General features: G+C 42.2%; 1 protein-coding gene across 1 annotated transcript in view; it reads left to right on the top strand.

Moving 5' to 3' along the window:
• The window catches only part of CBLB (Cbl proto-oncogene B), a 118660-nt gene that overhangs the window by 24344 nt on the left and 67610 nt on the right, over positions 1 to 26706 (top strand). The window contains exon 2 of the mRNA XM_069971095.1: positions 14699 to 14949. Within this exon, the coding sequence (XP_069827196.1) occupies positions 14699 to 14949 (251 nt within the window). The remainder of the gene's footprint in view (positions 1 to 14698; positions 14950 to 26706) is intronic.

The following is a 26706-nucleotide window of genomic DNA, read 5'->3' as shown; positions in this document are numbered from 1 at the left end:
CCAGTGCGCTATAGGAGACATATGAGCAATTTAGATTCTTCTAACCTGCTGATAATCTGCATCTTTGTATCGGGAAACTATCACCAGATATTCAAAAAAATAAAGTTTAGTATAGTGCCCCCTGCTGTTTCCTTTAATAGCTTTGCTATTTCCATCTCAGTACACAACGTCTTCAGCCTCTCCTCTGTTTGGCAGAGAGGACTCTTCTTGTGGTTACTTAGAGAAGACACTGCAGCTGACTTGCCACACTATGGATTTTTATGTATACCCAGAGGAGGAAAGTGAGAACTAGCATTTGTTGGGGTAGACACATTACAGCTACTGACAAGAAATAGAGTAACAATATTTTTAGAATATTTGTTGTCAGGAACATTTTTTTTTGTTAATATTCATTTGGGGACTGATTTACTTCTAAATAATAATCCTTTACATAAAGAAAAAATATTCTGCAAAGCACAACAACCCCCTGACGTTTAATAAAGGTGCACCTAAAACTTAGGTTACTGCAACACAACTTCTACTCATTCAGTCGGAGCTGCGCTGCAATAACCCGTTGCCACCCATATACAATCTACAGAGCCAAGGCTTATGGCTTCTGTACAGTGTTTACGTAGGGTGCCATGGCTGTGCTGATCGGCAGGGGTATCAGAGAACCCCATTAAACTTGCCTAGCCAACTTCATTGCAGGTGTCCCCTTGTTGGCCCCTTTTGAAGTCTGCTCCATCACTGTTTTCCCAATTGTCATATGTCATAATCAGGGAAATTGTGGCCCACGTCTGCAGCTTTGAGCATGATCCAGAGCCGTCAGGTTTCCTTTGCAACCAATCTCAGTATATATGTACATGTATACCATCTGCATTCAGTCCGCAGTCCGCTGATCTGCTGTAACGTTAACAACAGCTTTATAACCTTATGTTACATAAAAAACATAGGGGGAGATTTATCAAACTGTTGTAAAGTAGAATTGTCTTAGTTGCCCCCAGCAACCAATCAGATTCCACTTTTCATTCCCCACAGATTCTTTGAAAAACGAAAGGTGGAATCTTATTGGTTGCTGGGGGGAATTTAGCCAATTCTACTTTACTCCAGTTTTCTCCCCCATAGTGTGCATGTATATTTTAGCATTTTTCAAGCCTTTTTGGTGAACCTGTGGAAAAACACAAAGCAGGAAAGAAGCTTATTCAAACCTTGTGCAAATGAACTGTGGAGTAGTTGCATATAGCAATCGGATTGTGTGCATGTCTGAAAAATGAATGTATCAATCTGATTGGTTGCAGTGGGCAGCTGCTTCACTTCTACCTTTTCACAAGGCCTGATCACTCTCCCCAATACCCATATCATGCTGCACTTTAAACAAAATGCCATAGACACACAAACACCCCAACATTTTGCTGCTAGCCAATAGTGAAATCTAAAACCCACTACAGAGTTTCTTCATGGAGTTTTGCATCAATGTGTAATATTCTGGGGTGTGAAGGGTGGGAGGTTGTTAAGAAATTAAAAAATCATGTTTGTGGCTAAAAGTCTGACCCAACAGAGCGTGAGTGAGATATGAAACACCTTCTCAGTATGTGATGTACAGAGCGCATTCATTCTATGCAAAATAGACCAAAACTCTTTGTGTGAGTCACAAATTCATGATAATTATTAGAGGCCATCATTGTCATTAGACGACCACCTTTCCCCAATATAGAAAGGCATGTTCCCGTAGTGGAAACAAAGCCCCTCCGCCAGTGAAGGTTTAAATCTCTCCCTTTCTCATTTTACAAAAAAGAAATACGAATAAATGAAAATATTTGGTATAGTAGCTTGCAGAATAGTGATGGGAAATCTAGTTCATTTTGGAGATTAGTTTTCTATGATTTAGTTCAGTAGAGTAGTTCAGAAGATCGGCTCATTTAGTTCATATAGTTTATTATAGCTCTGGCTCTGGGGTACTGATAAGAAGTCACTAGGAACAGATCTGTTCTATTACTCTCAGAGCCTTCAGTGCCGGCTGCTTGGATGACTGAGATTTCAGCGCCCGAAGCCCGACGCGCGCGCTCACAGGAGAGTCAGATGCTCATAGAGAATGAATGGGGAGTCCGATTCTCCGTCATTCTCTATGGGCATCGGACTCTCCTGTGAGCGCGGGTGTTGGGCTTCGGGCGCTGAAATCTCAGTCACCCGACCGGCTCAGGAAGTGGAACCCGGCGCGATGAGGTAAGTATAGGGGCATCTAACGGGGGGTCGGGAGCCTGTCACCCTTGCATGGGGGGTGACAGGTTTCTTTTAAGCTCCATTTACTTTAATGGAACTGCGTTTCAAAACCCCATCCAAACTGGAGACAACAGCAGGGGCAAAGTGGCCATGTTTTTGTAGCGCTGGATAACCCCTTTAATACCCACTATACTCACATTCATACCCCTCACACCCACATGTCATTTTTATTTTGGGCATTTTTTAGCCAAGTGATGATTTTTCTGAATTCTCTGCTCTCGCTATGATGATTTTTTTTCCAAGATCCTCTATAGGTGGAAAAATGACAAAAAAAATACAAAAGATTGTAATAAGATCAAGATACCTGGTGAAGTAAAGAGATGTACAGTACAGGCTCCATCATGGGTGTTCTGAGGATCCTCGGAGGTGATGGAGATACATGTGACCCGTGAGCTACTAAGCTACAGGAGAGCCAATCTGCAGTCTAGTTCACTCAGTGAGCTCCAAACTATATGAGCCAGGAGAATAAATCAGGAAGTCTAGTTCAATCGCATGTATATGACGGAGCTCAGCAGTGACACCTGTGGTAGTTACAGGTACTGACCCATAGTAAATGTGTGGGGGAGCAGTAAAGCTGCAAGTAGCATATGCAGCACAGAGTGAGAATACAGGATACAGGAGGCAGTGCTGGCAGCAAGACTGGAGCTCTGTGCTAACAAGACAGTATATTCTAGGATGTGCTGTGTTCTATTACCTTCATTTTCCAGCAGGGGGGACCTAAAAGCAAATGACAGTATTGCAGTGATAGAGCTGAAGCTGCTGTGCTGGACTCTCTGTGCCCCACTCCCCCGGGTTGTAGTTTATTTTGAACTAATCTTTTATAAACTAAAGTTTATAGCTAATGGCACAAAAAATGCCCCCCCCCCCCAAATCGTGTAAGTGTAATTAAAAGCGGTATAGCTCTAAGAAAGCGAGGAGGAACACTGCTCCAGTGTGACCTGTACCTCCGCACATCAGTGACCTTTAAAAGTCTTTTTAAATACAATGTACAACCCCAAATTTAAAAAAGTGGCCCTCAAAACAGAAAAGCTGTATATGTTACAACATACTGTATACTGCTGCAACTACCATCAACCTGAAAGAGCCCAGTTCACAGTTATATCCAATCAGCCTTTTGAGAGCATGGTTTACATGAAAGGGCATTGCTAACATACAGAAAATGTACATGATTTTGCACTTCAGGAAACAGTGGTATTAAAACCAGTGACATAAAATGTTGCCCACATAGCTTCACAACTTCCAGAGCCTGCGTGAAAGGTTATGACCTCTGTGGTGACAGCAGTGGGTGCTGATGAGTGGTGTGTAACAAAGGCTGCGGCATGAGCAGGCACACTGTGTCATGGGAAAATCAGAACTTTTTCACTAAAAACAGATCTGTTGTGGAACACTTCAAGACCAGTCATACTGTGTCGTGTCATGTCTGAGGTAAAATGATTGTAAAATTTACTGAGGTGTGCCAGGGCTGTATGCGATAACAGGTGTACTAAGGCAGTGTGCTGATTGTATAAATGGGATGGGGGACAATAATTAATCGTGGTGGTGACCAATAGAGACAATGAATTTACAGTATTAAGCAAATCGCTTAGTTATCTCCGCATTTGGCGTATCGGCCAGCTGCCTTTGAATTCTGTGCCGCTCTCCGTGCCTGGAAAAGCTGGATCCTCTCCTGGGAAACTTTTCCCAGTTTCCCATGACTGGATCCAACTTTCCCAGGCACCCAGAGCTGAGTGGCTCAGAGTTCAAAGGCAGCCGGCTGTTAAGCCAAATACCGAGCCAACAAAGCTCTTCAATTTGATAATACTGTAAATTGGCTTATCTCTAGTGACCAACCAGCTAACCCATTGACACACTGGGTTACTAACTGGAGCCCTGCTGCAGTCAGGGAGGGGTTAACTGCAGTTAAAGAAAAAAAAAAAAAAGGCAACCTGTGACCCGTTCCCGGCAGCTGCACGTCTTCTATCCTGTTCCCAGCGCAGGCAGTGGGACGTACACTGCCTGCGCCGGAGGTCCCCAAAGCTCTACCAGGCAGCCCACAGTCTCTTAGGAGAAGCTCGGAGACGCTCAGCTGCCGGGAGAGCTTTGGGAGAATGACAGAGGCTTCGGAGACTTCCAGAGCCTCTGTCATTCTCCCCTTGCTCTACCGACAGCTGAGCGTCTCCAAGCTTCTCCGATGAGACGCTCAGCTGCCCGGAAGGGCTTCGGGGACCTCCGGCATCCGTGGCTGCCGGGAACAGGTCACAGGTGAGTTAACTTTTTTTTTTTATTATTAATTTTTTTTTTTATAGTTGTCGCCGCATGCAGTAGGGATACAGCCAGTTTTTAGCTCCTTCACCGCATTTAGCGACCATACCTGGTGTATAAGACCACCCCCGACTTTTGAAAAGATTTTTCGGGTTTAAGAAAATCGTCTTATACGCCGGAAAATACGGTAAATAAAAGCAGATCCTTTTTCTTTTTTCTTGGACCACCCCTTTAAAAATAAAAAAGTGTTATTTTACTGAAAGAGTAGTAGGTGCTTGGAACAAACTTCCAGCAGATGTAGTAGGTAAATCTACAATAACTGAATGTAAACCTGCCTGGGATAAGCATATACCTATCCTAAGATAATAAGTAGGGAAATACTAAAAGGGCAGACTAGATGGACCCAGTGATCTTTTTCTGCCAATAAACTTCTATGTTTCTATATATAGTATCTCCGAGTATTTATTGTTTTGTTTTCAGTGGCAACATTGATAATCATTTACAATCATTCAACAAAATCCTGCAATTGCTACACTGTAGGATTCCATGTAGTGTGTATATTCTGATGTAGTTGAATATTTGTATAGTGGTTCCTTCTTCGTGCTTTGCCGTAACCATCAGCCCGGGTGTACATCTGTTCATCCCCGATAAACAGCCTTTAATATTTGTCTGGTTTTGTAGTACAGCTTACAGTTAAATGATTACAGGAGCTGTGTGGATAGGGACTCTCCTGCTCTTGTAGCAGCGACGTTCTCATGGGGGCTCGAGGGCTTTTGATCCGTCTTGAGTCAACATTTAGCTGTTTGTCAGAACATGTACAGTGCGAGCAATCTAAGCTTCTGAGCAGACAAGCTGAACCACAGCCAGTCAGCATGCACATTATATCGGTCTAGTCCAGAAGAAGGAATTCCAGGATGGAATGGTGACCTTGTCATTAATCCCGTCTGAGGTGGAAATCTTCACATTCCAGATTTTGCATAGTGCATTTCAAATAGAAAAACAAAACATTGAATCTTATTGAAACCTTCATGTACATTTTGTTTTCCTTGTACAATATAGTCTGTTTGCTGAAACAGCAGCACTTGCTGTACAAGAATAGCATACAGTTAGTTGTGAGACTATTGATATGTTTTTGTGTCATCAAAGCTGTGTTTGAGTCTTTTTTTTTTTTTTTTACCTTATCCTAAGAAAAAAGTGAAATTTCATGATGAACCTAAAATTCACTCATCGGCATTACTTGGCCTATTACCGTCCATTCAGACAGATAATAGTTTCATGTTACAGGATATGTTAAAAGGCCATGATCCATGACATGAGATGACATGCACGATGTAGGTTCATTGCGGTCTTTCAATATATTCATGTCAGTGACTGTCTGCTGCTCATTGCCCCATGTAACAGGAGTGGCGCCGGCAGACTGCCGCTGACATCAACACTCCTCCCGCTCCTTCCCACTCGCTGTCTCTGCGTGAAATAGCACAGAGAGTGAGGGGGGAAGAGAGTGCTGACCTGACAGGTTGGCGCTCTCTTCCCCCTCCTCATCCCGTCATGTAATACAGCCTTAGGGCCCTATTACACCAACAGATTATCTGACAGATTTTTTTGAGCTAAAGCCAGGAATGGACTATACACAGAGAACAGGTCATAAAGGAGATTTCTCCTCTTTTCAGATCCATTCCTGGCTTTGGCTTAAAAAATCTGTCAGATAAATCTGTTGTTGTAATAAGGCCCTTAACCTTTACAGGTTAACTTAATGCAACCTTTTCTGAACTTCTGAATGCTCATGTCCAACTTGCTGTTCTCTATCAAGGAGTTTGTTAGGTTGTGCTTGGTCATGGTGTTACAGTGTGGGCAGGTGTGTCTAGTCAATACAGAACATTACAAAAGGGTTAGTTCAGTAGGAAAAAAAAATCAAATTAACTGGCCAGAAAAAGCCAGAGATTTGTAATTTACTTCTGTTAATAAATCTCAAGCCTTCCACTACTTATCAGCTGCTGTATGTCCTGTAGGAAGGGGTGTATTCTTTCCAGTCCAACACATTGCCCTCTGCTGGGGTATACCCACAGCTGTTGTTGGCTTTTATTTCAATAAATTTATTGAGATGAGGAAACCACCACTGCATGCTTCTACTTGAATGCCCTACTGAACACACACCTGAAAGGGTTTTTTCTCCCCCAAAGACAGGTGTACTGTATATGGGCCCTAGCACACTGAGGAAATCGCATGGATAATTTGCCCCAGATCCCTTTCCTGCTCCCACTTGACTCTCCACCCGTTCCATAGAGCCTATGGGACAGACGGAACTTCTAGCGGGAGCAAAGGGGGGAGAGACAAAATCTGCAGCAAATTATCCACATGATTTCCTCAGTGTGCAAGGGCCCTATTAGTGTGAGGTTCACTTTTGTATTTTTAGTCAATTTAAATACTTTTTTTTTTTTTAATGTCTCGTATATACCCTTTTAATTTTGAGACCAAGCTAAGTGTGATGCACAACTTTGAGGGTACATTTATACACAGTGTCCACAGCATGTTTGATGCTATATGTTTTTGGCATTACTCCTGCCTTTCTTGAAGCTTCAAGCATATAAAGCTTGGAAATTAGCCCAGTTTGAACGCGCTTGAGTCTGATTGGCATTTGAATACGGGTGGCTGAAAAAGTTGGCTGCATCCCTAGGGAATCCTGGATAACACAGATACAGCCTATGGCCCGTGGCTGTATTTATGTGTTCCCAGACTCCCTAGAGCTGCATTCTACATCTTCAGCCACCGGTATTCAAATGCCAAACGATCGGACAAAGACAAAATATGAACCTACAGTATTTTCCTGCGTATAAGACAACTTTTAACCCAGGAAAATCTTCTCAAAAGTCAGGAGTCGTCTTATACGCCAGGTGTCGTCTTATAGGGCGGGTGCTAAAAAACTTTGGAACAGGACTAGAGAATCTGGAATGAATTCTTTGGACAAATGGCGAAATCCGCCCGTGCATAGAATGGAGTCTATGACATAGGCAGAGACGCATGCGCGCCACAGTCCGCAGTCGGGTGCGAGCTGCGGAATGCACAACGGGTTTTCTGTCGCCATTCTGTAGTGTTACTGTGCCTGCCTCTCTGCCTCTCAGATCTCGCTGCTGTCTGATGTTTTTTATAAATTTTTATTTGGTGTGCGTTGGAAGAGGGGAAGTCTTATGCGGCGAGTATATCCCAAACTCTATACTTTAACTGGCAAAGTTAGGGGTCGTCTTATACCCTGGAAAATACGGTATATGTGTGAACGTACGTTCACTGTGCAGCTTTGACTGCGTCCTGTGGCAGGTTGTGTTGCCTTAGTCAGAAGACATTTGACATTCCTGCATTAATATAAGCCTGTCTGTGGTGTCACAATAAATCTTAAAATGAGCTAAATAGGCTGCCTGTTCCCAGCAGTGACTGGGCTGGGAATACATACTACAATAGTGATGCAATCCACCCACCAGTTATCCTGAATTAGTTTGAACAACGTGTTCCTAAAATAAAGCCTAGTTGGTCATTGATCTGTGCGGCTAGGGCTACATGTACGTCTGTAGATACTTAGATTGTGTTCACATCTGTGTTGGACGTTATTTAGAAGCCTCAACACAGATTCCATCAAAACTTGGGCATAGAATAGTACAGCATGCAGTATTATTTTACCCACTAAAACATCAGATAAAGTGACAGAAACCTGATGAACCTGATGAAGTCAGTGAACTCTGACTGTCACTGTTGGTGTCCAGCACTATTAGTCACCACAGTTCATTGCAATGGAAACAATAACACATGCAAATACGTAATGAGGCTGACGCTTTGTTTTATCAAGCTGTGTATTTTTTTTTCTCATTTAGGCCTGTGAAAAAAAACAATTCTGCTTTATGGCATACAGCAAAATCTTTTTTTTGGCATTTGTGCAGGGGTTTAACTAGAAATGGCTGGGCACCATAGCAAACTTAGGTGCTGACAGTTAACTCTATAAATGGTGTATACAGTTCCTGATACCAGTGATGTTATAGAATGGTGTATAGATGCGGTTACCAGCAATGTAATAGAATAGTGTATACAGCTGATACCAGCATGTAATAGAATGGTATATAGATCCTGATACCAGTGATGTAATAGAATGGTGTATAGAGCTCCTGATACCAGTGATGTAATAGAATGGTGTATAGAGCTGATAGCAGTGATGTCATAGAATGGAATGGTGTAAAGATCCTGATACCAGTAATGTTATAGAATGGTGTATAAAGCTGAAACTGTACTTATGTTATACTGTATTCAGTATATATGAAAAAGTTCATAATACAGTCCTGTTTTCTATATGAATGCTGTCTCATTTAACACATGAGAAGACTTGATTGTGTGCTCTCTGTTTCTTTCAAAGTAAATAGAAACACAATGGGGGACATTTAGGGCCAGTTCACACTGAGGAATCGGCGCTGAATTTTAGCGCTGATTCCTCACTGAAGTGGAGGCTGTGGAGTCTCTGTCGCGAGTCTCAAAACACGGGATAGCCAGATATCTCTAGCCTGTTGCCACGGGGTGCCTTCATGATGGGGAGAGCACCACACCACCCTGATAAATAGCCCCTTAAGTCCCACTCAGTTGCGAGTATTGGAACATAGACAGGGAAACACCAGGGTGGCCCCTTTTTTGTCAATGTCTAACTCAAGGTAAGAGTATTGCGATCATGACAAGGGCTTTCCAAGGCAGGCCTCCATCCACAGACAGCTGTTTCGGGGTATTTGCCCCTCGTCAGTGTGGAGTAGGATTCTGGCTAGTTGGGGCAATGACAAATCAACCAACAAAACACAGTAATCACTGAACTCAAGGAGAACAGCGAAAAAAAACTCCAATGAAGTACTCAATGAAGTGCAGAACCAAACTCCATTGAGTTCAATTGAATTTGTGTTCTGCAGTTCACACAGCAGAATTTTCTGCAGCAAATCCGCTTTCCACCAGAAGAATTGACATGTCAATTCCGGTGGGGGAATCCCATAGAAATTAATAAATTTTTTGCTCTGAAATTTTTCAGCACTGATTCCGCAGAAAATTGAATTTCCGCGTGGAAATCTATGAGAACACTTTCCTTGCCGATTCAGCGCTTATTCCTCAGTGTGAACTGGCCCTCACTAAGGAATCTAATTTGTGTGACTCTTGTAATGAGGATTGATATATATATTTTGTTCCAATATCCTGTGACTGCTTTATTAAAATGTTGCACTGCCGCAGTGAATGCCATTGTATTGGTCGGGATCCAGGTGCTGAGACCCCCGCCAGTCATTAGAATGAAGGGGCAAATGCCCAGCAGAGCACGCTCTGCCTCTTCATCTCCGTCTCACTGCTAAAGTAGCGGTAGACTGAATTATAATGGAGCCTACTTCTGGTACATTGATTACTGGACGTTCCATTGGGTTCCATTATAATTCGGTCCACCGCTACTTTAGCATTGAGACGGAGATGAAGAAGCACAGCGTGTGCTGCTGCGCACGTCGTCTGACCCTTCTTTCTGCACGTCGTCTGCCCCTTCACTATTGGTGGGGGTCTCAGCACCTGGTCCCTGACCGATACATACCTCTGACGGGTCATTATGACATCTCAGAAATTTGTTTAAATGACAGGTACCCTTTGAACATTTAGTACATTTTCTTTTACCCTTTTTCCTGTATAAACATCGAACTATGATTTATTTCAGAATGGAAACTAGTACAGAATGTACATAAAATGTGGGTGTAATGTTTCCATTTGTCGTGTGCATCATGTTTTTATATTGAGGTAAGGGTTCCCATAGTCTTGAGGCTGGTTCCCGACTTCTGGTCCAGGTAGGTCTGCACCAGGCTAGGAGCCCACAGAGTGTATGCACAGGCTGCTCCGTGCTGGGGTGGGCCAGGGAAGAGGCAGGCCGTTATGTCATCTATATGTGATACAGGCACAAAGGTCCTGGAAGTAGATCAGGAAGCACAGGCCACAGGCAGTAGCGTATTATAACAGGTCAGTTTTGGGCGGTAGCCCGGGGCCCAGAGCTACTGGGGGGCCCAAGGCTACCCAAAAGGACTTCAGTTTCAGTGGTGTACTGTCTCTTGGCTACTGTTCTGTCTGCCGTTTTATAAACACCACACTAGTGCTACGATAGTTACAGTGGGGGTGGGGGGGCCAGGCTTGGTGAACAGCCCGGGGCCTATGGTAAAGTTAATCCGCCCCTGGCCACAAGTCCTGATAAAAGCACCCCCCACTGAACTGTGGTGAATTCTGAGCGGAGAATACTTCCAGGACCTGTGTTCTGTGCTGTGTGATCAACTTCCAGGACCTGCCGAGCTACCTGTGCAAGGAAAAAAACTAACAAGTGATGTTTTTTCCATTAAAAATTGTGGTTCATAGAGCATGTGGGCCCATAATAATTTTTTGCCTCAGATAATGTAATATAAAATACTAGTCAAAAATGCACAAAACATTTATACATGCAGTGGGGGGAAAAAACAATGCAGTTTTGCAAAAAAAAATAAAAATACTACAACCATAGAGAACTATAGCTACTCTGTCAAATCATTTCTTCATCTGGATTTCTGGAGAAAATTTAATCCTTTAAGAGTCTTTCAGTATCTAAAAACCTTTTATAAATGGGTAAATGAGGATGGAGGATTGAAAGAACAGAAACAAGTCTTATTAGCATAGTGTGAACTTTTGGCTGAATAGAAAGCCCCGGAAGGTTTTGCAGTGTTAACCAGCCAGCAGGTGATTCCCCCAGCATATTCCCTTCTTTTCTTATTCACTCTATTATGTATAATGAAATACAGTGCCGCTCAGTTTTACATAATGTGCCCCCGCATACTGTTCTATCACATTGGATCAGTGTTATAACGTGAAGCTTACACTGTATATTAAGACAGAATATGTATGATATCAAAGAACTCTCTCCACCTGATTCTTTTTAGTATTTCACAGATCGCCAATCGCCTCGATCTTCCTTCTGTTCACTCCCATTTTCTCTGTGACGTTTTATCACTGATGGAGTAATGATAGAGAGAGAATGTGTGGACAAGGCTGTCTTTCTTACATATGGGTCAATAGTGGACTATTTTTTTATGTTTAGGGCAGGACTATGTGGAGACTTTTTAAAGTAATACTTATTCATTTTGAAGGAACTCTGTCCACTGTAATCCATATTATAAACTGCTGACACTGTTAGATAGCTGTTAGGTCAAGGAGACACATGGTACCTTTCATATATCTGTCTGTGCTTCTAGAACATAGAAAAATGCTTTAAAGGGGTACTCCAGCGGGGGGGCACTTTTGTGCTGGGACCGGGGAGGAGGTGGCCGAGGGAAAAGACGTCCACTCACCTCCTCGGTTCCAGCGGCGGGTCCCGCATCGCTGCGCTCCGGTGCCCGGTTCCCGGCCGCTTCCGGGTGTCTGACGCGGGCCCCAGACGTGACGTCTCAGGTCCGCTCAGCAACTCAGTGAAGGAGGCGGGATCCGTTTCAAGTCCGCTCAGATCCCGCCTCCTTCACTGAGTGGCTGAGCGAACCTGAGATGTCACGTCTTGGGCCCGCGTCAGACACCCGGAAGCGGCCGGGCACCAGAGCGCCGCAATGCAGGACCCGTCGCTGAAACCGGGGAGGTGAGTGGACGTCTTTTCCCTCGGCCACCTCCTCCCCGGTCCCAGCAAAAAAGTGCCCTCCCGCTGTAGTACCCCTTTAATTCTCCAGTACAAAGACACTTTCCCAAGCTCCTGAAGTGCTGGGGGCTTGGGAAAAGTCTCTTTTTACTCTTAACACCAGAGAATAAAAGCAGCTTTTACATTATGGAAGCACAGATAAGGGGCATTATGTGAATATTTGACCTAAAAGTGTCAGCAGTTTGGAATGTGAATTGCAGCTGACCGATTCCCTTTAACCATCAATGTACAGCGGCAGTGTAAAGCAACACATTGAGTATGAAAGCTGTGGTCAAGTTACTGTGTATTACTGCTCCACTAGATAGACGGATTAGATTCCCCCAATGTGTATAACATTTTCATATCTGACACATGTAATTTCTGTTTTCAGTTTTTCCTTCACATTTAGGAGAACTGCAAACCGCTATTTTTTTTTTCCATCAATTATTTTTCCATCCATCACTCCACCGGTGACAGCCATAATGTTTTTTTTTTTAAACTTTTGTCATTTGTTCCTATTTAAAAGTCAGAGGCAAAAATGACACGAGTGTGAAAAGGAAACATATTTCACGAAAGCCACATTATGTTTTTATTTTTACTTTTATTTAGATTGTTTAAAATGTAATAAAAAGAAAACTCCTTTTGCTTAGTGCATAAGTTTGCATCTATTCACCCCATTGTCTTGCTTTCTTATTAGGCACCACAGTGCCCTTGACCCCTCTGCCGATGAAGGAGTAGTATATTGTCCCACTGTTATGGTGCCTGTATAGAAGAAACTAGGCTGAATAGAGGCACGATTGCCAGATTATCTGATTTTATTTAGCTGGAATTAAAGATCAGACATGTTAGGTTTCCTACATGATCCTTTGCTCCCACAGGAGATAAGCGCCTGCCAGAGGTACTGGAAAGAAGCCTATTTCTCTCTCCCCATTAGAAATTCACTCTGTCAAGCTCAGTTTGCATTTGCATGGGGTATTTAAGAGTCATAGCTATCGGCAAAACAAGCTGGCTACTGTTGTCAGCCGTTTTAGGGTATGTTCACATGTCCCATACATTTCACTGTGGTACACACTATGATATCAAACAGCACAATAATTACTTTTCACCCTTTATATAGGCAGGCAGACTGACTGATTACAAGTTGGAAATGTGTCCCATACATCTGAATTGGCTTTGTAAAAATTATATACGTATGCTGGTAAAGCAAAACCTATTGAGATACTGTGTTCACCAGGAATTTTCTGTAATATATCTGCGTCTTGTGAAAATGCAGGTCTCCACCCACGTAAAGGCTAGTGATAGATACTGAGATAGCTCAGAAAGGGATCCTATCTTTTCTGGTATGGGCTGTGCCATTATTAGGATAATTAGAGATCTAGAATTCTGTGTATCTGGCCATAAAATCCTTTATTGGGAAAACTAGCTTATGCCTTGTCTGCAGAAACCAGAAAGAGCAAAAAGTAATAGAAAGTTACCAGTCTGTGCGCCGTAGGGCCACTTGTTTTGGGTTGTTAAAATATGGTAAAAAATGTGTTTTCCACATTGGTGATACTATTGTTAAATATACTTGTTACTGGGAGGAAACTGGGTAAAGAACAAGTATACTGGGTTACATAGTGCTGATAACCTGTAACCCATTCCTGGAGCTGCAGGCATTCAGGGACACTGTAGCTTTTTTCTCTGGATTTAATAACTCCAAGTCATTGGTGGGAAATATAGATTTTGGTGCATCCATAGACACTGTTGTAGTGGTGTGATGTGTAAATGCATATACTGAGTACCATTCCGAAGACTTTAGCTTGGTGACTGCCGAGACTGTATGTGTATTCCTTAAAGCGAATTTGTACCGCCCGCACAGCCTCCCCCCTCAACCGCCTTCTTTTCTTCTCGCATGAAGGTGGGGGGAGAGGCGCTTCAGGTCTAGGGCACAGATGCTGAAATTATCCCAAATACTGTCACCAAGAGACAGGTAGACATGCTTTGATGAGGACGTTAAAGCGGTATTGGCGGTTTTGGGGGCTGTCTGGGCAGCAAGAGTTTGCTTAAAGGGGTTATCCACTGCTACAAAAACATGGCCACCTTCTTTCAGGGTACAAACACACACAGCAGATACGCAGCAGATACGGAGCAGATTTGTTACTGTGTTCAGTTATTTAGATCTAATCTGCTGTGTATCTGCTGCGTATCGCAGCAGTAAATACGCAGCGTATAAGCCGTGTGTGTTTGTAACCTCAGAGACAGCCCCACTCTTGTCTCCAGTTCAGGTGCAGTTTGCAATTAAGCTCCATTCACTTCAATAGAACTGGGCAGCAAAACCTGCACCCAAACTGGAGACAAGAGTTGGGCTGTCTCTGGAAGAAAGTGGCCATGTTTTTGTAGTGCTGGATGACCCCTTTAAACTTTTTGTCCTCTTTTATCCCCGCACAAATATAGGTGTGTTATATTGCACTTTAGCCTTAGCTCATTTTCCATTCCTTCACTTATGCTTAATAAAAATGTGATTTGTTTCAAAGTGTCTCTCTCTTTTCTTTCCAGGTAAGATTATGCCAAAGTCCAAAGCTTCAGCTGAAGAACAGCCCCCCTTACATACTTGATATTTTACCCGACACATATCAGCATTTAAGACTTATTTTGAGCAAGTACGATGACAACCAGAAACTTATGCAGCTGAGTGAGAATGAATATTTTAAAATCTACATTGACAGTCTGATGAAAAAATCCAAGCGAGCTATTAGACTCTTCAAGGAAGGAAAGGAGAGAATGTATGAAGAACAATCACAGGAGAGGTAAGATTCACTTTTTTTACCCTATTGTGAATGTTATCTGTTGTAGGTTGGTTCAGCAATGGTTTTGAGTCTAGTCAGATTATAGAATTGTGAACTGCTGTGAGTGTGCATTGTACTAGATTGTTGTTCATTTAAAGGGGTTATCCAGCGCTACAAAAACATGGCCACTTTTCCACCACTCTTGTCTCTAGTTTAAGTGCAGGTTTTGAAACTCTGTTCCATTGAAGTAAATGGAGCTTAAAGGGGTAGTGCGGTGCTCAGAAATTATTCACAGAATAACACACATTACAAAGTTATACAACTTTAAGCTGGGTTCACACTATGTATATTTCAGGCAGTATTTGGTCCTCATGTCAGGTCCTCATAGCAACCAAAACCAGGAGTGGATTGAAAACACAGAAAGGATCTGTTCACACAATGTTGTAATTGAGTGGATGGCAGCCATATAACAGTAAATAACTTCCATTATTTCAATACAACAGCAGTTGTTTTAAAATAACAGCATATATTTGCCATTATATGGCGGCCATCCACTCAATTATTACATTATGTGAACAGATCCTTTCTGTGTTTTCAATCCACTCCTTGTTTTGGTTGCTATACAGCCTCAAACATACAGCCTCAAATATACGTAGTGTGAACATAGCCTTATAATGTATGTTATGTCTGTGAATCGCCCCGTTCCCCGTGTCCCCCCACCTCCACCCGTGTACCCGGAAGTGTGGTGCATTATACATTACCTAATCCGTGTCAAGGGCCGTCCGCCATCTTGTGCCAAACGTCATCTTCGGACGGCCGAGTCGCTGCCGCCCCTCCCCCCTCCGCCGCATCACAACTGTGCTCAGCCGCGATTGGCTGAGCTCAGTTATGCTCAGCCAATCGCGGCTGAGCGGCTGATGACGCTGCAGAGGGCGGCCGGAATTCGGAACAGTCGGAGCTGTTCGCCGTCCGCCCAAAGAAGACGTCGCTGAATGAAGATCAAAGACTGGTGTCGGCACGTGACAGGTGAGTATAGCGCACCACACTTCCGGGTACACGGGTGGGGGTGGTGGGACACGGGGAAGGGGGCCATTCACAGACATAACATACATTACAAAGTTGTATAACTTTGTAATGTGTGTTAGTCTGTGAATAATTTTTTACCGCCGCACTACCCCTTTAAAGCGGTTATCCAGCACTACAAAAAATGGCCACTTTTCCACCACTCTTGTCTCTAGTTTAGGTGCAGGTTTTGAAACTCTGTTCCATTGAAGTAAATGGAGCTTAATTGCAAACCCCACCTGAACTGGAGACAAGAGAGGGGAAAAAGTGTCCATGTTTTTGTAGCGCTGGATAACCCCTTTAACTAGTAGGTGGTGTTACGGCCTTTTAATGCCTTTATGTACTGCTACCCCTGCTATATCAGATCAGCAGAAAACATGTCTGCTAGTGCAAGTGATAAAATAATGTCTATAACTTGTTTTTCCAATTTCAGACATATTCTGACTTAAAACACATGAAGCTAGTGGGAGGTAGTACAGCATTTCAGTCTTCTTTATGTTAAATTTAGCCAACAGTGTGATCTTGGTATCGCTTTGCTAAATGTCTCACGATTGTTTGCTTGTGTGTCTGTACATTTTCATATCAGCCTTTCCCCAGCTTCTGCTGTATTGTTATAAATGGACTGAAGCTCCTATCTAATCACTGGGAATTATTCATACAAGATGCTGTGGTGGTGATTTTATTTATTTATTTTCAGAATGCTCTTTTGTTGAACAACTAGCTGTTTATTGTTTAAAGTGATACTGTAAAAGATTTTAGTCGTCTTTTTTTTTTTTTTTTGAACGATAACAAAAAGAGAACAAAAACTGACCCATTGACTTTTATTAGAGCTTCCATTCTACCAAGCGGAATGTATGTGCTGGCCCTACATTTTTGTGAAGATAATAAAAATGATCACTATTACAGCAAAATTAAAAGATACGTATGTGTTTTTAACCTATAGAAATGATAAACTCTTCAGTCAAGGTTTGCTAATTTTTCAATAATTCTATTCCTTATAATGGAAGGTATTCTGTATTCAACATTTCAGTAAAGTGTACAGTATGTACAGTGGTACCTCGGTTCTCAAACTGCTTGGAACTCAAGCAGTATTTTTAAGGAAAGTTTGCTTTGGTTCTCAAATGAAAATTAACGTTCACAATTCAAACTTTGCTCGGTATTTGAATGTTTTTGCGAGTAGGGATGGTGGGTTTGTACCTGGTGAGTTTAGCACTGGTGAGGCTTTACATACAGAACAGTACTGTATAAGACTGCTGGAGTGCATATACAGCACAGTAGTAGTACAGTCAGTGCACCACCATCTCCAATCCTGTACAGTATTGTATAAGACTGCTGGAGTGCATACACTGTACAGTCACTGCACCACCATTTCCCATCCTGTACTGTATAAGACTGCTGGAGTGCATATACAGTACAGTAGTAGTACAGTCAGTGCACCACCATCTCCCATCTGTTACAGTGCTGGGATGGGGGTACCTCTATACAGTAAAGGATGAGAGCGGAGTTAGTGACTACTATACTATCATTGCTGGATTTGTTGAATGTTGTGTATTGTACAGTATAGTGCTGTACTGTAGTTATTAAACTGGGCACTATACAATGTAATATATGGGTACTGTAGGTAATTATTGGTTGGTGCTGGAACCAATTAAACACATTTACATTATTTCCTATGGGAAGACACTGCTCGCTTCTCAAACTGCCTTCCGGAACCAGTTAGGTTCAAGAACTGTATAGTGTAAGAGTAAGCGTATGTTCCGATTAGGGAAATGACTAGAGAGAGAGAAATATTAACTAAATAATAATGCAGAATTGGCGCTGTCCATATTTTCTGATATACTGTTAAGTCTTAGTTGTGTTTCTCACCATCACATCATAATCATTAGAGTTGTAATATAGACAGGAATTAATAAACCGTCTACGTGCTTGGTGGAATAGCGGCAGGCGTTGCAGTGGTTGCTAGGCAGCACAGTTTGTACGCTTCATTTGGACAATAATGAGGTGAATTCTTTTACACTTCAATATATATTTTTTTCCCTCTAAATTTTTAATTTGCTGAATATTCTTTCCTGGCTGTTGGGAGGAAATGCATGTAGCATAGTTTTACTGTTGTATGGTATACTGAAGTGGTACTGTCAGATGATGGAACAATACACTTACACAGTGCAGCACTGCCATTGTTACTCTGCCAATGGCGGGTGTCTGCTGTCATTCTGTCTGTGGCATGGAGGTTGGGCTCAGTTTTGTTGGCCTATAGGTTATGTAGCAGAGAACTAATAAAACGTTTGCCCTCATTTCAGTATATTGGCAGGTTAAAACACAGATGGTATCTCGGCCCGTGGCTACTGTATTTTGCATCATGCAACAACTTCCCCAAACGCTGGGTCACAATCCTCTCTTTGCTTGCCTCATTGTTTTAACTTTCCTCTGCTGTGAAGAATAAAGTCATGGTTTAGCATATGGGATATTTACTATTATGGACTTCATCTTATTGCTGTTCTGCCCCATTTAAGAGCAGATTCTATTTTTGTCTGTTTGGCATGTGAATGGCGCTCCATAACCAAAGAAGCTGTGTCAGTTCAGCTTTCATGTGAATTGAATGGATGCCAGAGTTGAACAAGAAGAATGCATAAAAAAGAATGCAGCAAACCCTGAAAACGTGCAGTGTTCATCTACATTGTGGGAAGGAGTAGTTTTATCTCCTGTATTGTTGCAAACTGCAGTAAAGGTTATGGACAAAGGCTCTGACAGATGATATTTACATTGATCGAAACAACTGGGCCCAATTATCACTCCTTGTAATAGAGACAATGAAAGGATCATCGGCTGATCGTTTCTTTAGTTCCAGACCTAAAATCTTTGGACGTTAGACATGCATCACTACATGTAACAGCAATGCACAGTCAACCGCTGGTGGTTGTTTAAAAAGTAAAAAATTAACCCCTTCATATCATCACGCTCCCTGATGTCCTGCTCAGGCTCAGCCAGCTCCTAGTACTGTCTAAAGTGATAAGCCATTCAGCAGCGGCACTGTCCCGAAGACTGGCTGAGCAGCCCGCGACCGGACAGCTATCAGGACATCAAGAAACATGGACAGGTACATAGTAAGCGATCAGCTGACTAGAAAGCATTTGCTTGATTGGGCAGACGAATCACCAATGCCATAGGTACCTGATTATAAATACAGTGATTTTTTTTTTTATGCAGTATCACTGCACATTATCTGCAACTTATCTGAGGCAGATGGGAAAAGGACAAGCAGCAATACTTGGACCATTCAGAGGACCCCACAGAACAGAGGTACAGGCCATATGTGCACACCGCAGCTTCATTCCCGAGCCGCTGAAGAAAGCCGAATGCAGCTTTTGGTTCTGTCTGTGGCTCCATAGAGAATTTAGGGATCTGTGGCTTGCACATGTGGCTCTTATCTCTATTCTGCTGGGATTTTAAGGTCCCGTTCTCAAGGTGGCATGGGGGCCCCAGGGGTTGGACCACTGCAATCTCTTAGTTATGCCCTATCTTGTCGGTACTACACCAGATTGAAATACCCCTTTAAGACAGAAAATAAAGTCCCAGAGACCTCCTCCTATCTAGTAAGGTTCTTACTTCTTAAGCTAGACAAGATAATTTGCAGTGTAACAAACATTGATTCGTTCTGGTGGTTATTACTGTGGACGTAAACAGGTATCTCCACTAGGAATCTGCCAAACATTGATTTACCTAAAGGGCCTGACACTTTTTCGCATATATTAAACTAAGCATATCTGGGAATAAACAGAACCTTAGGATAGAAATGCTGATGGACGACGTACAAGGTCTTAATTCCTCCCTGTCCTCTTCTAACCAATGCCAACACTTCTGTGTGTAAACCAATCTTCAAGCATTGAAAAGCACTGGTGGCATAGAATATGTATACTAACATATATACTAACTATAGTAACCTGTATACTCAAATGCTGACCAGGTAGTGGAACAGCCTGGAGAATGTATCAGCTTTTACCCTTTGGGTCTTATTAAAAAGAATATATCGGAGGAGATTTATCAAACATGGTGTAAAGAAGAGCTGACTCAGTTGCCCATTGCAACCAATCAGATTCCACCTTTCATTCCTTACAGACTTTGTTAAATGAAAGGTGGAATCTGATTGGTTGCTAGGGGCAACTGAGCCAGATTGACTTTACACCATGTTTGATAAATCTCCCCCATCCTCTTTATTTGTTTTGCTAATTAAATACAGATTTATGCAGAGGTTTTTTTTTTCTTTTTCATTTCTGTCTTTTATATATTTTTATTCCTTTTTCTTTTCATACTTCTGGAAGCAGCCATCATGTCTGAGCTCCTGCAGCAGCTGTTCGAGGGATTTTCCAGTAGCCACCTGGGTACAAGCAAACAACCTATTTTGTTTCATAGGATCAGAGGGCTGCTTGGGTTTAGCAGTAGGAAGTGGAAAAACTATACTGATTTAGTAAGGAGCTTGAAAAATGTATGCAATATTAGAAAAAGCCCAGCTACTTTCATACAAAAACAGCACCATTCATGTCCCCGGGTTGTGTATGGTATTACAGGTCAGCTCAATTTGCTTCAGTGGAACTGAGCTGCAACATCACACTCAAATTTAGGGCAAGAACAGTTCTGTTTCTGGAAGAGAATGGTCATGTTTTTTTTAAAGCCCGGATAATCCCTTTAAGGGTGCGTTCACACGTCAAGGATCCACAGCAGATTTGATGCAGTGTTCATCATTTAGTTTCATTGATATCTGCTGTTGATCCTGGATGTGTGAACACACCCTTAGGCTATGTTCACACTACGTATATGTCCGGCCGCATATTTTCCGCGGCCGGACATATACGTATGAAACTCCGGCCGGGACTTTACGCAAGTTGCGGCTAGATACGTACGGAACGCAAACCTACGCCCGTAGTGTACTTACGCTTCCTGAGCGCTCTTCGTAGCGATCTGACAGCGGTCTTTTACTTGGAAATCTTCGCCTAGCCCCGGACACCCCACAGAACCTTTTGGATCGGCACAAAAAGCTTTCAAAATGAAGAAATCACCACTACGTACGGGACCGCATGTAACGCTACGGGCGTAAGTTACGGCATTTCCGTCCCGAAATAATGGTCTGGTTCTTTTTTTACGGCGCCGCATACGATCCGGGCGTAAGTTCGTATGTAGTGTGAACTGTGCGGCCGTAGATCGTATACTTTACATAGTACGCAAACTACGTAAGTTTCCGGCCGCTTATTCACCGAACTCGCTACGGCCGGAAACTTACGTAGTGTGAACCCAGCCTTAGTCTCCATGCACACGGAGCAAAACTGGCGGAATTCAGCGGCAAAATTCTCCGCCCAGGAATCCTGCCAGCCTCCCTGTCTTCTTCAGGGTGGATAGAGGAGGCGCACAAGCCTCCCATAGACTTATTATATGACCGGGAGGCTGGCAGGATTCTGCAGCGGAATTCCACCAGTTTTGCTCTGTGTGCATAAAGCCTTAAGGGTTATTCCTGTTTCAGACACTACAGCATATGCAAAGCATCTGCACCTTTCTCTGTTGGGCCTGGTCCTGTGCGAGTTATAAAAATATCATACTACAACATGCTCAGCTCTGTTTGAACTGCAGGCATGTCCACTCACCAAGTCAAACTGGGGCACGGGCTCCTTTCAAAAGGTGGAACCTACATTTATAGAACATTTATGCCATGTCCTCTGGATGTGCCATAAATGTCTAAGGTGTTAACAACATTACTTTCTTATTTATTGAAAACTTTAAAGGTAGAGCTCAAGTAGGGCCTCTTCATTGGTCTTTGGTGGGTCTTGGAAGTTGGACCATTATCCGTCAGAAAGTGATAGCATATACTAGTGATATGTCCTTATTCTCTGTGATGGGAAATCCCATTAAAAATGAAAACTTTCTTTGTTTAGGGGAAATCTGAGCTGCCTCAATAGCTGTCATATTGTTACATCCTCATGTTCCATTTAATACAAGGTGCCAGGGAAGTGTCGTATAACATGGTGGTCACGGTTTTATTCAGATTTGCTTAAGAGACTGAGACTTGATCGAGGAACCCCTCAATATTATGGCCCTAAGCACAAGAGTTATCTTAAAACATCCCCTTTAACATAAATATGTTTTTAAACAATGAATCACTTCTTGTTTGCTATTTGCTATCCATACAGAACTCTACTTTTAGTATAGAGCTGGCTTTTCTCATGAGCCTTGCTCATGTTCTGTTTGCTTACTACAGTAAAAAAAGGAAAAAAGAAAATGTTATTATAGTTCCTCTTGTACATAATAGAGGAATTGTAGAATATATTTGTTATGCAAATTTTTACTTGTAAAATTGTGTTTACTCTACAGTAAATTGATATCTCTATGTAATAGTGAGAAATGTTGACTCTGTTTAGGCTGCCAAGCTAGAAAATACTTATGCCATAATATTCCCTAATGTAAGCAGACCATACAATGGAAGATTTTAGTATACATTGTACACCATAAAAAAAGTAAAAAGGATAAAATACTGTTGTAATATTGAGCGTTAATAAAACAATGTGTGAACAGGTTAAAAAATACACTGCCTCCCTAATGTGGGTAATACACCTACAATTTTCGTATAAAACGTGATAATGCAACTTTGGGGATACAGGGACCCACTGTTTGATCCGCAAGGTTAGATTAGGCACTGTCTTTTGATATTTTTGTTCTCTCTCTCTAGGTGGGGGTCGGGGCATTTTGAATTTTGATGCTTGAGCCTTTAGTTTTCCCTAAAGATAAGCCTTGCTATTGCCCCCCCTCTACCATAAAGTGGTTATCCAGTGCTACAAAAAACATGGCCACTTTTGCACCTCTTGTCTCCAGTTTGGGTGGGGTTTGAAACTCAGTTTCTTGGAAGTAAATGGAGCTTCATTGCAAACCACACCTGAAATGGAGACAAGAGTGGGGCAAAAGTGGCCATGTTTTTGTAGAGCTGGATAACCCCTTCAAAGGCTTATGCATGCCCAAGCTCACATCTTTTTGGGGAACTCTGGAGGTGAAAAACTAAAACCGTTATAAGCGTCACAATAGGACCATTTTATGAATAACTAATTGCAAAAAAAGGATTTCATAATAAAAAATATATAACATAAGAGAATCTGTGTAAACCTGCATATGGTTGTGTTCGGAATAATGGTATCATGTCATCTTTACCGTATAGTGCATTACGTAGACACAGGAACCCCCCTAAAGTTACCATATTGCATTCTTTTTTTACAATTTCACCAATTTATATCTTCATAAATAATAATTTTGGGGATCCATCATACATGTTATGGTAGAATGAAAGACACCATTACAAAGTACAACTATTCCTGAAAAAAAAGCCCTTACATGGCCCTGTAGATAGAAAACTGAAAGTGCTAGAGCTCTTAGAAGGGGAGGAGGAAAAAACGAAAACACAAAAATGAAAATTGTCGCGGTCCACTGGGTCATTTTGGGCCTGGTCCTCAAAAGGTTAACCCCTTAGCGACCCATGACGTATCTGATACGTCATGGTGCCGTTCGGGGTGTTCAGAGCGGGGTCCCGCCGGGACCCCGCTCTGAACGGCGCTGATCCCGGCTGACATGTGCAGCCGGGCAGTGCCTCTATTAGCCGGCGCGGGTCCCGTTGCCGCGCCGGCTAATTAAGCCTCTAAGTGCAGCTGTCAAACCTGACAGCTGCATTTAGAGGCACTGCGCCGCACGTCCCTGGTGTCTAGTGGGACGGATCTCCTCCCCGCGATGCGATCGCGGGGGGGAGATCCGTTCTTCTGCCCGAGCCGGGCCTCAGTGTCGGAATGACGCTGATCCCGGCTCGGCAATAGATTGCTATGGCCTGCAGTAGGCCATAGTAATCTATGACCGATCTAATCGATCTTTGCTGTGTATATACACAGCATTGATCTCTATGAGAGATCAGTGCTGTCTATATACAAGTCCCCCAGGGGAGCTTCTAGTTACAGTAAAAAAAAAAGTAAAAAAGTGTTTTTATTAATAAAAAATCCCCTCCCCTAATAAAAGTCCAAATCACCCCCCTTTTCCCATTTTATAAATATAAATTAATAAATAAATAAATAAACATATTTAGTATCGCCGCGCGCGTAATCGCCCGAACTATTAATTACATTCCTGATCTCGCACGGTAAACTGAGTCAGCGCAAAAAAATTCCAAAGTGCAAAATTGCGCATTTTTGGTCGCATCAAATCCAGAAAAAAGTAATAAAAAACGATCAAAAAGTCGTATATGCGCAATCAAGGTACCGATAGAAAGAACATATCATGGCGCAAAAACTGACACCTCACACAGCCCCATAGACCAAAGGATAAAAGCGCTATAAGCCTGGGAATGGAGCGATTTTAAGGAACGTATATTTGTTAACAATGGTTTGAATTTTTTACAGGCCATCCAATACAATATAAGTTATACATGTTATATATCATAGTAATCGTAACGACTTGAGGAACATGCATAACAAGTCAGTTTTACCATAGGACGGACGGCGTAAATGCAAAACTCCCCGAAATCAAAACAAATTTGTTTTTTTTTTCAATTTGACAGCGCAAATGATTTTTTTTCCGGTTTCGCAGCATATGTTATGGAAAAATAATGCCTGTCATTGCAAAGTACAATTGGTTTCGCAAAAAATAAGCGCTCATATACGTCTCTAGGTGAAAAAATGCAAGCGCTATGGACTTTTAAACTTAAAATGGAATAAGCAAAAGCGCAAAAACGAAAATAGGCTTTGACCTTAAGGGGTTAATGCACTCCTGTGTTTGGCTAAAAGAAAATTCTAACTGGCTTACATAGCCAAGTATTTTAGGTATGTATTTATTTATCCCTGGTGTCATGCCCTAAAGCAACCATGGAAAAGAAAATGTATTTCTTACAAAGCAATCTGCTATTTGTTTAACTGTAAATATGAATTGTGTTTGCAATACACCATTCTAAAAGAGGAAAGTGCCATTTGTAAAAAAACAAACAAACAAAAAAAATCACATGTTTTTGTTTGTCCCCAATTGCAGTACTGGTCAGCAGTGATGAAGCAGCAGCCCTCAATTCCTGATAGCCTTACAGTTCCTGGCACAAACGTTGGTGGCAGCAGAGGGGGCTGTGTTGTTCCTTACTGCTGCCATTCAATGTAAGTGAATATATAATGTAAAAACAATAAATTTATTTTGATGAAGTTATATTATAAAGTAATATAACTTTATTAAAGAAATGTATTAGAAGAAAAAAATCTCTGGAGTACCCCTTTAAGTCTAAATAGCATGTAAATACTTTGCTTCATTGACGTTGGGTAAGAACATCATGTTGTTGTTTTTTAAATGTTATAATAAATTCAATACTTTGCTGGTACTTTGTTACTAAAATGCATTGTATTATGGAAGTTCAGATTATTGTTACGCAAATAGGTCTTATGTCCTTAGAGAGATCTGTGTCATATCCAAGGGTAATGTGTTGGTCATGGTAAATTCACATACGTCCTGAAATCCAATCTAGTGATATTGCTGTGCTCATTACAGGGCCTTAAGGTGCTCATCTGTAGGCTAGAACCAATTGCAGGTCTAGAGTTGCCCATTGTTTTACTGCATATAAAACTCTGTCGCAGATCCGCCTTTGCCCAAAGAATTGACATGCCAATTCTTTGGACAGATTCTGCTAGAGGAATCATATAGCAGTCAATGGGGACTTAAATTCTGCTCATATTCTCTGCTCCTGTTCTGCCACAGCTGAATAGATGATGGATTTCAAGCAGAAGAACATTTCAATTCCTCGCCTGGGAACACACCCTGAGGCTGGGTTCACACACTGTATACTTCAGGCAGTATTTGGTCCTCAAGTCAGGTCCTCATAGCAACCAAAACCAGGAGTGGATTGAAAACACAGAAAGGCTCTGTTCACACAATGTTGAAATTGAGTGGATGGCCGTCATATAACGGTAAATAACTGCCATCATTTCAATATAACAGCCGTTGTTTTAAAATAACAGCAAAAATTTGCCATTAAATGACGGCCATCCACTCAATTACAACATTATGTGAACATAGCCTTTCTGTGTTTTCAATCCACTCCTGGTTTTGGTTGCTATACAGCCTCACAAATACAGCCTCAAATATACATAGTGTGAACCCAGCCTAAGGGTACAAACACACAGGGCGGATCCGCAGCAAATTTCTCCAAAACACCGCAGAGACACCATCATGTGTTTCTCAACATCAGTGTTTTGGTTGATCTCCCTGAGGCCAACCATCGCTCCCTTGAATGCACTTACTAGGTATTGCTCCCACTAGCCAGAATCCTACTCCACACTGATGAGGGGAAAATATCCTGAAACAGCTGTCTTTGGATGGATACCTTGCTGAGGTGGTTTCCTTGACTGGAGACCGCCCTTGGCTGGGTTGTTCCTTCACGGAGTAAGGTCTGGCTAGCTCATTGACGATGAGAAACATGTGATGGTGCCTCCGCAGTACTTTTGAATAGAGTGCTGTGACTTGTATAACACTGTCAGCAACTAGGGTCAGGTCCGGGTGAGTGCTGACAGATTCCCTTAAAGTTTTCTAAATTCTTTTTTCACTTTGTTCTGATAGGGTATTAGGTGCACAATGATGAGCTTCCCACATCATCTTTCTGACATGACAGTAGGAGGTGACACGGGACCCTTGTTACTGACTCTTAGCGGGAACATTGGTGAATTTTAAATG

This window comes from Dendropsophus ebraccatus, chromosome 5 (assembly GCF_027789765.1).
Source record: "Dendropsophus ebraccatus isolate aDenEbr1 chromosome 5, aDenEbr1.pat, whole genome shotgun sequence".
In the NCBI taxonomy this organism is placed as follows: Eukaryota; Metazoa; Chordata; class Amphibia; order Anura; family Hylidae; genus Dendropsophus; species Dendropsophus ebraccatus.
Note: the sequence above shows the minus strand (reverse complement) of the source record. Positions and strands in the feature narration are given on the sequence as shown.